The sequence below is a fragment of the Oryctolagus cuniculus genome, chromosome 9, assembly GCF_964237555.1.
Source record: "Oryctolagus cuniculus chromosome 9, mOryCun1.1, whole genome shotgun sequence".
NCBI lineage: Eukaryota > Metazoa > Chordata > Mammalia > Lagomorpha > Leporidae > Oryctolagus > Oryctolagus cuniculus.
In genome coordinates, this window is record NC_091440.1 from 63,039,688 (window position 1) to 63,053,428 (window position 13,741).

General features: G+C 37.8%; 1 protein-coding gene across 2 annotated transcripts in view; it reads right to left on the reverse strand.

Annotated features, from left to right (window-relative positions):
• CCDC122 (coiled-coil domain containing 122) overlaps window positions 1-13,741 on the reverse strand; it is an 88,631-nt gene that overhangs the window by 53,514 nt on the left and 21,376 nt on the right. For both annotated transcript variants that reach the window (XM_070048768.1, XM_008260003.4), the window contains exons 3-4: window positions 2,464-2,862; window positions 1,624-1,740 (exon numbers count right to left, since the gene is read on the reverse strand). In XM_070048768.1, the coding sequence (XP_069904869.1) occupies window positions 1,624-1,740; window positions 2,464-2,862 (516 nt within the window). The remainder of the gene's footprint in view (window positions 1-1,623; window positions 1,741-2,463; window positions 2,863-13,741) is intronic.

Consider the following 13,741-nt stretch of genomic DNA (forward strand, 5'->3'; position numbering starts at 1 on the left):
ACCGCGCTGATCCGATGGCAGGAGCCAGGATCCAGGTGCTTTTCCTGGTCTCCCATGGGGTGCAGGGCCCAAGCACCTGGGCCATCCTCCACTGCACTCCCTGGCCATAGCAGAGAGCTGGCCTGGAAGAGGGGCAACCGGGACAGAATCCGGCGCCCTGACGGGGACTAGAACCCGGTGTGCCAGCGCCGCAAGGTGGAGGATTAGCCTAGTGAGCCACGGCGCCGGCCCTCTTTTTTAACTTTTAAAAGAAAGACTTCTCTAACACAAATTTTTAAGTTGTTCTCCTTCATCATCTTTAATATTCTTACAAGTGTGTGTGTCTGAGAGAAAGAGAAAGAAACAGAGAGATATGAGGGAGGAATCCAAATTCATTCAGCCTTCTTTTTTCCCCATATGCCTTATTTTGCTTGCTCCATCTATATATGAATTATTTCTATTCTGTTTTATTAATCCTTCCTCCCTTACTTTTCTATCACTTGTAAATTATATTAATATTTAGTTTAATAATAAATCTTGATACCTAAAAGGGCAAAAAATTTAAATTCCTAGTGAACTATATGGTATAATCATGGTATTACAGAAAATTTGTAAAGATGAGAAATTTTAATACTCAAATTTTTCAGGGACTCTTTTATTGTGTTCAAGTTAGTCACAAGCAAGTTGTGAGCAAGTTGAAATATGCATATTTTTCCAAATTAATGTCTTAAAGGTGAAAATTATTGGGGCTTGCGCTGTGGCGCAGCGGGTTAACACTCTGGCCTGAAGCGCCAGCATCCCATATGGGCGCCAGTTCAAGACCCAGCTGCTCTACTTCCAATCCAGCTGTCTACTATGGCCTGGGAAAACAGTAGAAGATGGCCCAAGTCCGTGGGCCCCTGCACCCGTGTGGGAGATCCAGAAGAAGCTTCTGGCTCCTGGCTTTGGACTGGCGCAGCTCCAGCCATTGCGGTCATCTGGGGAGTGAACCAGTGGATGGAAGACTTTTCTCTTTCCCTCTCTGCCTCTCTTCTCTCTGTGTAACTCTGACTTGCAAATAAATAAATAAATCTTTTTAAAAAAAGAAAATTTTTAAATTTGTTCTTATAGCACGTTCTTTTCCATTTTTGTTCTCCATTCTTCTAAACAATAATGACTTCAGAAATCTACAGGTAGTACAACACTATGAATTTAGTTTCACTTTCAATTTTGTATATTTGTTTTCTTGGCTCTTGATAATTGTTAAAGATGAGATCAGAGAGGTTTAGAATGACAATTATTTTTGCTATCTTTTGATCTGTTTTGAGGTATCTCTATTGTCGAGAATGGTCATCATCTTTGATTTTTATAGCCTTTGTATCCCAGCCATTAATTAAGTACAAGTTTTTGGTAGAAAGGGATTAAGAAGAATTATAGGCCATATTTAAGTAGGAATAAATTATTTTAATACATTCACATATTTGAACACCTTTGAATGAGGCAGTTATCTCTAATGATCTAGCTATGATTTGTATTTATCTACTGAGTTTTATAATCTTGATCTCTAGCTGTTTTGAAAATTGGGAGCAAACTGGAAATATGAACATAATGTAAGTTTAAGAAATTATTCCATAAAGTATTAAAATCCAGAATATTAAGACTTACCTCTATTTCTTTTCTTAATTTTTCATGTGTCTTCTTCTCTTCCCCAATAAAACAAGTTTTTTCTATGATAGATTCTTTCACAGTTAAAATTTTATCCTTTAGCTTTGTAATGTCTTCCTGCATGTTTATAAAATTTTAAATATACGAGTCAAAAAAAGAATGGTCAATATAAATAAAATATTTTCAGTGTGTCTTTAAGAAAACAAATAAAAGTTTGATCCTTATCAATGAGTTTAGATACTTCTATAAGTATACAGAATAAAGAACTATTATTCAAACAAACAAACTTCAGGATTGAAAGCATAGAACTAGAAACCAAATATAAATAAGATGTAAAGGAATCTGGTAATTATTGTAGCTTTTTAATTCTCTAGCAAGAAATGATAGATAATTTAACTCAGTATCTTCTACTGCCTTTTAAGAAAAATAAGAAAAATAGAAAAATGTTTAAGGTGAAATTATTAATTCAAGATTATTTTCATAATAGCATTAAGCATATTAAAGTGATTTAAACGGATCTGGATGCATTAGTATAGAAGCTAAGTCTTCAGCATTTTTGTGAATTACAATTTCTGCAACAAATAGATTCATTGTTTGCTGTGATTTTATATGACCATACATTTTATAAATCAACAGTATATCTGTGGCTGTTTCTTTTATGCATTTGTATATCTAGGATGGGAGGTATATAACTCATATACTTATCCAAGTTTTAAAAAATTATTAAAATAGTTTCTGAATGTAGTAGAATTATGGACTTAAGGATGAGTTTATCATTTAATATATATATTTGAAAAAAGAGGAGTATTAGAACAAGTTTTGATAAGTAATAATTCAAACCTGAACTTGCGTTATTCGGTTTCCTTCTGGATTTTGGAGATCTTGTATAAGTTCCTCTTTCATTGTTTTTAGCTTTTGAACAAGTTCTCGTTTTTCATGTAGTTCAGTCATAAATGAGCATTTGCTTTCTCTCTCTCCAAAACTATCTCGGTGTGCTTTTATTTTTGCATAATATGCATTATATCTTATCATGCGTTCCTCAAAATCTTCCTGGGCTGTTTCTATGTCAAATTTAAGCTGTACATTTTCTGCATGTAAGGATTTGATTTGAGCTTCCAGGCTTCTACACTGCAGTTTGGTATTCTCTATGGCAGTATCTTGCTGATAAATTTGCCTCTCTGTTTTTTTAGTTTCTGCAGAGACTGCTGCTATTTGTTTTTCAAGCTCATCAAGTTCATTCTGTAATATATTTCAACATTATTAATTCATGATATTCAACATGAGAGGAAAGTCATTGTTTTGATCCATAAAGCATGTTGGAAATCTACTTAACATAAACATATATATTTACCAGATATAGAAAAAATTGGTATAGTAGAATGCAACATACATTAAAGAAACAGTTATTTTATAATTTCACAAGGACCCTGGAGTTATATATTTCTTATTTTTTAGATTTCATTTAGTTCTAAATATTTACATTTAATTATTTTGTTGTAATATTTTATATATACTTTATGGCCATTTTAATAATATATTTATAGGAAACAGAAGTACACACTCAAGAGAGTATGATTAAAAATTATAAAGCTTTGAGGTAAGCATCAAAAGGTCTACGTTCCAACACCGTTACTGTTTTTTGATAGCTTGTATGATCATGCACAATAAACTGAATTAACCCTTTCAAATCTCATTTTATTCATTTGCAAAATGGGTACAAAGATATCTATTCTGTCTCCTTGGGGCATTTGATAATTCTAACTGATGCCCCTTGTGAATTTGGTTTTCACATCACCACTCTTTTCTGTTCTCCTTAGCTAACTCTGAGCACTCCTTCGAATCTCAATAATTCCTTCAAATGTAGCTCTTCTTCAGATTTCTTTTTTTTTAAAGAAAGCTTTTATTTAATGAATATAAATTTCATAGGTACAGCTTTAGGAATATAGTGGTTCTTCCCCCTGATTCCCGCCCTCCCACTCCCACTCCTGTCCCACCTCCTACTCCCTATCACATCCCATTCTTCATTAGATTTGTTTTTAATTAACTTTATATACAGAAGACCAACTCTATAAAAGATTTCAATAATTTGCATCCACACCCACACACAAAGTATAAAATACTGTTTGAAAACAAGTTTTACAGCTAATTCTCATAGTACAACTCATTAAGGACAGAGGTCCTACATGGGGATTAAGTGCACAGTTCTGTTGTTGATTTAACAATTAACACTATTATTTATGATGTCAGTGATCACCTGAGGCTCTTGACATGAGCTGCCAAGGCTATGGAAGACTTTTGAGCCCATAAACTCCATCAGTGTTTAGATAGGGCCATAAGCAATGTGGAAGTCCTTTCCTCTCTTCAGAGAAAAGTACATCCTTCTTCGACGGCCCCTTCTTTCCACTGGGGTCTCACTCACAGAGATCCTTCATGTAGAACATTTTTTGCCACAGAGTCTTGGTTTTCCATGCCTGACATGCTCTCATGGGCTTTCCAGCCAGACCAGAATGCCTTAAGGACTGATTCTGAGGCCAGAGTGCTGTTTAGGGTATTTGTCATTCTATGAGTTGCTGTGTGGTCTGCTTCCCATGTTGGATCATTCTCTCCTTTTTAATTCTATATGTTGTTATTAGCAGACACTGGGCCTTATTTATGTAATCCCTTTGGCACTTAATCCTCTTTATATGATCAATTACACACTTAATATGATCATTTTAACATGTAAAATGGTATTTTTCCTCTTCTTTCTCTATATAATCCTTGGGTTCATCTCATCCATATTCACATCTTGAGCTACATGTCTGCTGACAATTCACAGAATGTAAGTGGCTGCTGTGTTCTACATTCAGCTTATAATGGCCATCGCACATTCATCCTGTCCCCAGATCAGGCTAATCTTTCCCCTTTGGTTGGCCTATTCTCTCTTGTATCAGTTATCTATTTCCAGAATCACAAAATCTCAGTGAAATAATATGATAAGTATTTATTGGGATAGGTGTTTTGCCTAGCAGTTAAGATGCTAGTTAGGATGCTCATGTACCATATCAGAGTACCCAAGTTCAATTCCTTACTCCAGCTTCTGACTCCAGCATCCTGCCAATGCAGACTGTGGGCAGTAATGGTGATGGCTCAGGTAATTTGCTTCCTACCAGTGGGAGACCTGGTTTGAATTATAGGCTTCTAGCTTTAGTAACAGCCCAGCCCTGGCCATTCTTCCTCTATCTATCTGTCTTTCAAATAAATAAATAAATAAAAATTGAAAAAATAAGTGTTTCTTGCTGACATGACTATAAGAAGCTAGGGGTTGGCCACGGAACTTGAGTGATCTTGGTTGGATTTCTGTTTAAATGCCTTGGATTGGCTGATTCAAAAGTAATTTAGGTTAGTATTACCTGGGCTGACTGGGGTGTCTTGGCTTTGCTAAACTTATATCTTTCCTTCCAATAGTTTACCCAGGCCTGTCCTTTTCATCATGACAGCAGATGCCCAAGAGTGGAAGCTCAATTACCTAAGAGCTTTTTAATGCCTTTGCTTGAATCACATCTGCTAACTCCTCAGATAGTCACATGCTCAAACTCAAGAGTCAAGGGGTGGAATTGTGCCCACTTATTACACATCAAATATGTTGCTTCCTAGGCCTTCTGATCTCAAAAAACGGTATGATTTTCCACGTGGATACTTGAAAGCCTATAAGTCATTCTTGATTCTTCTCTATTCCATAGCCCCTTTCCCCTCTACAATCTATTTACCAGCACCCAGAAAATCTTAATGATTGGGCCTCTAAGATAAAAATTCCAAATTCATTTCTAACCAACCTTTGTAGGATAAGCTAACTTCTAACTCATCACCCTCTTTTCATTTCTCCCACCTTTCTACCTTTCTGCCTGATAGGCTCCCTCTATCTAAGTAGGAATACTGCTTCTCTGCTTAAGATCCTCCAGTGGATTCCCTCTGAATTGAAAAATGATAACATTTAAAAGCCTCAAAGTGGCTTATAAGGCCATATACACTGTGGCAGCTATCTACCTTACCATCCTTCTCATACTGTTCTCCCCTCTTCCAGCTTCCTTTCTGTTTACTAAATATGCCTATTTCCTTCCAATTAAGGGTATTTGTAATTGTTGATCCCTCTAGCTTAAAATTTTCTACCCATAGCTACTATCTTTTAGGTCTTTGTCTTTCCTAATTTAGCTAAAGCTTAATTATAATACTAAGTATTATTCCTGAATTATAATACTACAGTATTATTCCTTAGTCTTCCCTGAAACAAAACATAAATTAGCGAATACCCTCCTCCCTAAGTTACTCTCCATGCATTACCCTATTCTGTTTTCTCTGTAACATATTAATCTATTTATGTTATATTCTTTTTATATCTTTACTGCTTGCATCCCCTATTCAAAGTATGACTGTGTGAAATTTGCCTGTCTTTACCATCATCATCTTCTCAGTGCTTAAAACAGAACCTTACACCAAGTAGGCACTCAATATTTATTAAATGAGTGAATGAATGATGAACATAGACTTGTCAGGAAAGGGACATTTGCCCTGCCAGCTATGTCAGGCTACCAAGTCTATTATTAATCAATATAGGGAGAGATGATATTTATACCAGTTTTTTCATCATTTTGTTTCTTCATTGGGCTGACATAATGGGCTCTTAGCTTTGCTTCTTGGCCTCAGTATCCTTCTACTTCAATCCATGTCTACGATTATACTAGAATTATATTTTTTTCTTCTAATTATCCTTCTCCAAATTTGTCATCTTCCTATTCTCTTCTCCTTTTTGCTTTCTTCTTTCACTTCTCTTGTTTGCAGCTTTATTAAGGCAAAACTGATGTAAAATTCACATGTTCAAACTTTATAATTTGGTGAGTTTTGACATATACTCATGAGATCATAATCACAATTAATATCCATTGTCCATAAGTTTCCTCCAGATGTTTGCAATCCCTCCCTCCTTGTTCACCTATTTATAGCAATCAACTGATTTCATTTCCATCAGCAATGACTAGCTTGATTTTCAAGAATTTTATATAAATAGAGTCATATGAGGATATTTCAAAATCTTCATGGAAAATAGAATTGAGAGGTTTATTTGATGCAAAAATATTTGAAATCTTGGCAGGTTTCTTCATATACAAATTTTCTGTGAACCTTTTGAAGTTCCCTTGTACAGTGCTTGTACATATTTAGTTTTAGTCTTAATTTTTCAGTCAACATATCTATTTTGAGATTTATCCATGGCAATGTGTATATCAATAGGTCTTCTCGTTTATTGCTGAATAGTATTCTACCATATCAGTATGCCATATTTTTTCAGCCACTCATCTAGTTGTCAGACATTTAGATTGTTTCCCATTTTATGATTATACACATGTATTTGTCTTGAGTAAATGCACAGAAGTTAAATGGCTAGCCTATATGGTAGGGATAGGTGTAACTTTCTCAGAAACTACTAACTGTTTTCCTAAGTGATTATATATCATTTACATTCCATTTAACAGGTTCTGTGAGATTCAGGCCTATCATATCCATACTCACATGTGATATGGCTTGTCATCTTTTTTTTTTTTGACAGGCAGAGTTAGACAGTGAGAGAGAGAGACAGAGAGAAAGGTCTTCCTTTCTGTTGGTTCACCCCCCAAAATGGCTGCTACGGCCGGCACACTGCACCGATCCAAAGCCAGAACAGCTTCCTCCTGGTCTCCATGCGGGTGCAGGGCTCAAGCACTTGGGCCATCCTCCACTGCCTTCCTGGGCCACAGCAGAGAGCTGGACTGTAAGAGGAGCAACCGAGACTAGAATCCGCGGTGCCGGCGCCTCAGGTGGAAGATTAGCCAAGTGAGCCGCGGTGTCAGCCAAATGGCTTGTCATTTTAAATGCAGTCACTCTGGTGGGTTAGGAATATATATTCTCAGTATAAATACAAGTACACTGTTAGATGTACTTTCAATTATTTTCTCCCAGTCTGTGACAACTCAAAGGGCCACCACAGCAAAGATATCTTGCCTTAATTTTCATAACAATATATTTTAAAGAGAAAATTAAAATAAAATTTTGATAAACCCATTTCTAAGTATTTTTCTATCCTGTTAAATATATAACTTTTAAAAAATATTTACTTATTTGAGAAGCAGAATTATTAGAGAGAGAGGGTGAGACAGAGAGAGAGGTCTTCTATCCACTGCTTCACTCCCAATGGCCAGAGCTGAGCCATCTGAAGCTAGGAGCATGGAGCTTCTTCCAGGTCTCCCACGTGGGTGCAGGGGCCCAAGCACTTGGGCCATCTTCTACTGCTTTCCCAGGTCATTAGCAGAGTGCTGGATTGGAAGAGCAGCAGCTAGGATATGAATGGGTGCCCACATAGTATGCTGGCACCTCAAGAGAAGGCTTAACCTACTTACTATGCCACAGAGCTGGCCCTGTGTTAAATGTATAATTACAAAACCCAACATCACTATGCTTTTCTGTTTTTTGTAGCTATTTTGTAATTTTAAGTTTTATATCTAGGCCTATGACTCATTTTTAGTTTTTGTATATGTATATATGAGGTGCAATTTGAGGGATGAATTTTCTTCCTTCCTTTCTTGTTTCTTTCCTCCCTCTTTCCCTCCCTCCTTCCCTTCCTTTCCATTAGGAATCTAATTATTCCTCTACCACTTGGTGAAAAGATTATCCTTCTCCAATGAACATGGTATAGCACATTTTCACAAATCAATGGTATGTATGAGGCTATTTTAGGATATTTCATTTAGCTTCATGGACCTACATGTCTATCTTTAGGTAGTATCATGTTGTCCTGATTACAGTATTCTGTAACATAGTAAAATCAGGCAGTATGGTACCATAGAAAAATATTTAGTCTTTGTTCCTGGCTCCTGGCACAGAGCTCCTAAAACCCCTGGAGTTTTAACATAAGGTTGATAGTAACATTTTTATTTTAATTAGATGATTTGGGTGGGTCCGTGGATAGGTTTTGAATAGGGGCTGGTTGTCAGAAAGATCAAGCCTTCATTTGAAGCTTATAACTTTCAGCCCTATCCTCCCTAACCTCTTGGAAAAGGAGAGTGGCTGAAGACTGAGTTAATAAAGAATCATGCCTATGTGATAAAACCTTTATAAAAATCCTTAAATAGATTCACAGAGCTTCTGCATTGCACACTTTGAGATACTGGGCGAGTGGTATGCTTAGAACATGAAAGTTCTGTGGATATCTCCTCCCCTATACCTTGCCTTATGTGTCTCTTCTATGTGGCTCTTCCTGAATTGTATCCTTCACAATAAACTGGTAATAGTGAATTAAAGGCTTTCCTGAGTTCTATGAGTCATTCTAGTACATTATCAAACATCGAGCAGGAGATATGTGGGTACCCCTGATTTATAGTTAGCAGAAATATCAGAAGCCTGGACTTGTGATTGACATCTGAATTGGGAGAAGTCTTGTGTAATGCAGTCCTTCAACTTTAGGATCTGATGCAAACTCTAGGTAGAGAATGTCAGAAATGAACTGAACTGTTGGGATTCTAGTTGGTGTCTAGAGATTCTGAAAATGGTTGTTAGTGTCAGACAACATCACAGGTAGTATAAGACTTTTTTTTTTTGGACAGGCAGAGTGGACAGTGAGAGAGAGAGAGACAGAGAGAAAGAGTCTTCCTTTTGCCATTGGTTCACCCTCCAATGGCCGACGTGGCTGGCATGCTGCGGCCGGCGCATCGCGCTGATCAGAAGGCAGGAGCCAGGTGCTTATCCTGGTCTCCCATGGGGTGCAGGGCCCAAGCACTTGGGCCATCCTCCACTGCACTCCCGGGCCATAGCAGAGAGCTGGCCTGGAAGAGGGGCAACCGGGACAGAATCCAGTGCCCTGACCAGGACTAGAACCCTGTGTGCCGGCGCCGCAGGCAGAGGATTAGCCTATTGAGCCGCAGCACCAGCCAAGACTTTCAACATTGTTCTTCAAAATCATTTTGGCTATTCTAGATCTTTTGCATTTCTATATGATGCTTAGAATCAGCTTGTCAATTTCTCCAAGAAAAAAAAAAGACTGCTAGAATTTTGATGAGATTGTTTTTAATTTATAAATTAAAATAGGGAGAACTGACATATTAACAATACTGAGTCTTCAGATATATGAAAATGGTATACAACTCTATTTATGTAGGTCTTCTTCAATTTTTATTTTCAATGTTTTACAGATCTTGTAACTCTTTTGTCAAATTTACCTATAAGTATTGCAGCATTTTGATGCTACTTCTGTTGCTTTTTAATTGTAAGTCCTGATTGTTTTTTGCCAATATATAGAATTTGTATATTAATCTTGTATTTTTGTATACTAATCTTGAATCCTGCAACTTTTCTAAATTCACTGATTGATCCTAATAGCTTTTGTAGGTTCCTTGAGATGTTCTAAAATAACAATGTTATCTATAAACAAAAACATTTTTTCCCTTCCCAATTTGGATGTGTTTTATTTTCTTTTCTTATATGATCGCACTGGCATGAACCACCAGTACCATTCTGAATAGAAGTGAGATCATATATCTGCCTCATTCATAATTTTTAGGTAAAAAACAAGCTGTCTTTCACCATTAGGTATGCAGTTGGCTACGGGATTTATGTGATGCTTTTTTTTGACAGGCAGAGTGGACAGGGAGAGAGACAGAGAGAAAGGAGACAGAGAGAAAGGTCTTCCTTTGCCGTTGGTTCACCCTCCAATGGCCGACGTGGCTGGCATGCTGCAGCCGGCGCACCACGCTGATCCAAAGGCAGGAGCCAGGTGCTTCTCCTGGTCTCCCATGGGGTGCAGGGCCCAAGCACTTGGGCCATCCTCCACTGCACTCCCTGGCCATGGCAGAGAGCTGGCCTGGAAGAGGGACAACCGGGACAGAATCCAGCGCCCCGACTGGGACTAGAACCTGGGGTGCCGGCGCCGCTAGGCAGAGGATTAGCCTGTTGAGCCGCAGTGCTGACCCCTTATGTGATGCTTTTTAAAGAAGATTTATTTTATTTATTTGAAGGGCAGAGTTAAAGTGAAAGAGAGGAAGAGTTCGGCGCCGTGGTTCACTAGGCTAATCCTCCGCCTTGCGGCGCCAGCACACCAGGTTCTAGTCCCGGTCAGGGCACCAGATTCTGTCCTGGTGCCCCTCTTCCAGGCCAGCTCTCTGCTGTGGCCCGGGAGTGCAGTGGAGGATGGCCCAGGTGCTTGAGCCCTACACCTCATGGGAGACCAGGGTAAGTACCTGGCTCCTGCCATCAGATCAGCGCAGTGCGCGGGCCGCAGCGCGCTGGCCATGGCGGCCACTGGAGGGTGAACCAACGGCAAAGGAAGACCTTTCTCTCTGTCTCTCTCACTGTCTACTCTGCCTGTCAAATAAATAAAAGAAAGAAAGAAAGAAAGAAAGAAAGAAAGAAAGAAAGAAAGAGAGAGAAAGAAAGAGAGGAAGAGACAGAAAGATACATCTTCCATCTGCTGGTTTACTCCCCAAATGGGTGCAATGTTTGAAGTTGAACCAGGCCAAAGCCAAGAGCCAGGAGCTTCATGTGGGTCTCCCACATGGGTGCAGGGGTTCAATCACTTGGGCCATCTTCCACTTTCCCAGGCACATTAGCAGGGAGCTGGATCAAAAGTGGAGCACCCTGGACTCAAACTGGCACCCATATGGGATGCTGGCATCCCAAGTAGTAGCTTTACTTGCTATGCCACAATGCTGGCCTCAGATGTTTTTTCTTAAATGGAAGAATTTTCTATTCCTAACATTTGAGAGTTTTTGTCATGAATGGATGCTAGATTAGAACAAGTGCTTTTTTTGGATCTAGAATTCCCTGTTTAAAATAGAATTATTTGTGCCTTTCTTAAACCCCATCAAAGAGTATCCATCACCTTTAGGGTAAAGTCCAAGTCTGTTATCATGGCCCATATTTCCCATTTCTGCCCAAAACATATTCTGATCCACATTACCACCTACCAAACTACCTATATTTCTATGAATGTGCCAGTGCTATTTATGCCTCTGTGAATTTTATCAGGTTGTTTTTATTTGGGGTATCCTCCTCCTCCCCCTCTAACCTTTAAACCTGTCCCATATGTCCCAATCATTTAGGTGAACTCTAGCTAGTCTTTAAACTTATCAGAAACATCACTTCTTCTTTGATAATTTCTTCTTCTGTGAAATATGTTGTATTCATACCTCTGTTACTGACACTGCTACCCTGCATGCAATTGTTTCTTTGCCTCACTCTTCATTAGATCTTAGTAATTTAAGAATAAGGACTTAAGGGAAGCCTTCAATATAATATATGAAAACTCAGAAGTTTTACAAAAAAATATTTATAGAAACCTCAGACATTATTATTTTTGTATTATAGTCTACTTATTAATTTCTACACTTGTGTAGCAATGCAAGTATTTGTAAGATCTTCATATTACCGTATATAATTATTGTCATCACATGTCTGCTGATATATTAATACTTAAGGTCAATGTCAAAATCAGGCCCTATACTATTACCAGGCCCATCAAGGATACCTTACATGTATTTATTTATAAGTTAATTCATTTAATCCTCATGAAAGCCTCATGCAAGGCCTATTATTCACTACATTTTACAAATGAGAAAACAGAAGCACAATTTCAATCACAGAGCAAAAAGTAGTAAATCTGGCCTTTGGAATTAAGGTTCAGTTATAGAGTCAATTTTCATTTCTATGAAATATTTGATAACCTATACAAATTACAAGTAAAATACTGCTTTTAGTCAGATTCACAGAGTATAGTTATATCTAATTATGCTATATTCAAAAACCACATATGATTCCCATATTCCCTGTATTGGAATTATAAATAACTAATGCAAAGGAGCATAGAGGGAGGCACTTGAAATGTTCACCAACAACTAGTAACTTTAGAAGTCACACCTACAAAAACATTGGCTTTGAACTTATCCTTCTTTCAAGCTTGTATTTTAGGAAAAACTAACAAATAGAAATGAATTTAAAATAATTTTATGTGATTATGTTGAGTTTATTTGCTTATACTACAGTTGCAATGACATTTTTGAAACTTGTACTGGAGCATAAATGTATAATAAAATTGTGGCCACTCGTCCGGCCCTGCAAAAGATACTTAAAGATGTGCTACACTCAGAAACACAGAAACACGGCCATCAATATGAAAGAAGGGAAAGGAAGAACACCTACCGGTAAAAGAGCATGGGAAGCTCAAAGCATATACTAGAAAATATTTCCGGGAAAATGGCAGGGCAAAGTCACTACGTATCAATAGTCACATTGAACATTAATGGTCTGAATTCTTCAGTTAAAAGACACCGTTTGGCTGACTGGCTCACAGAACACAACCCAACTATTTGTTGCCTACAAGAAACACATCTCTCTAACAAAGAGGCATGCAGACTGAAAGTGAAAGGTTGGAAAAAGATATTCCATGCCAACAGAAACCAAAAAAAAGCAGGTGTAGCCATATTAATATCAGAAAAAATAAACTTTACCACAAAAACTGTTAAGAGAGACAAAGAGGCACACTATATAATGATTAAGGGTTCAATTCAACAGGAAGATGTAACTATTATAAATGTATATGCACCTAATTACAGGGCACCGGTCTATTTAAAAGAGATGTTAAGGGACTTAAAGGGAGATTTAGATTCCAATACAATAGTACTGGGGGACTTCAATACTCCACTCTCAGAAATAGACAGATCATCCGGACAGAAGATCAACAAGGAAACAGCAGATTTAATTGACACTATTGCCCAAATGGATCTAACAGATATCTACAGAACTTTCAACCCTACATCTACAGACTTCACATTCTTCTCAGCAGTGCATGGAACCTTCTCTAGGATTGATCACATACTAGGCCATAAAGCAAGTCTCAGCAAATTTAAAAGAATTAGAATCATACCATGCAGCTTCTCAGACCACAGCGGAATGAAGCTGGAAATTAGCAACTCAGGAAACCCCAGAAAGTATGCAAACACATGGAGACTGAACAACATGCTCCTGAATGAACACTGGGTCATTCAAGAAATCAAAAGAGAAATCAAAAACTTTCTGGAAGTAAATGAAGACAACAACACAACATATCAAAACTTATGGGATA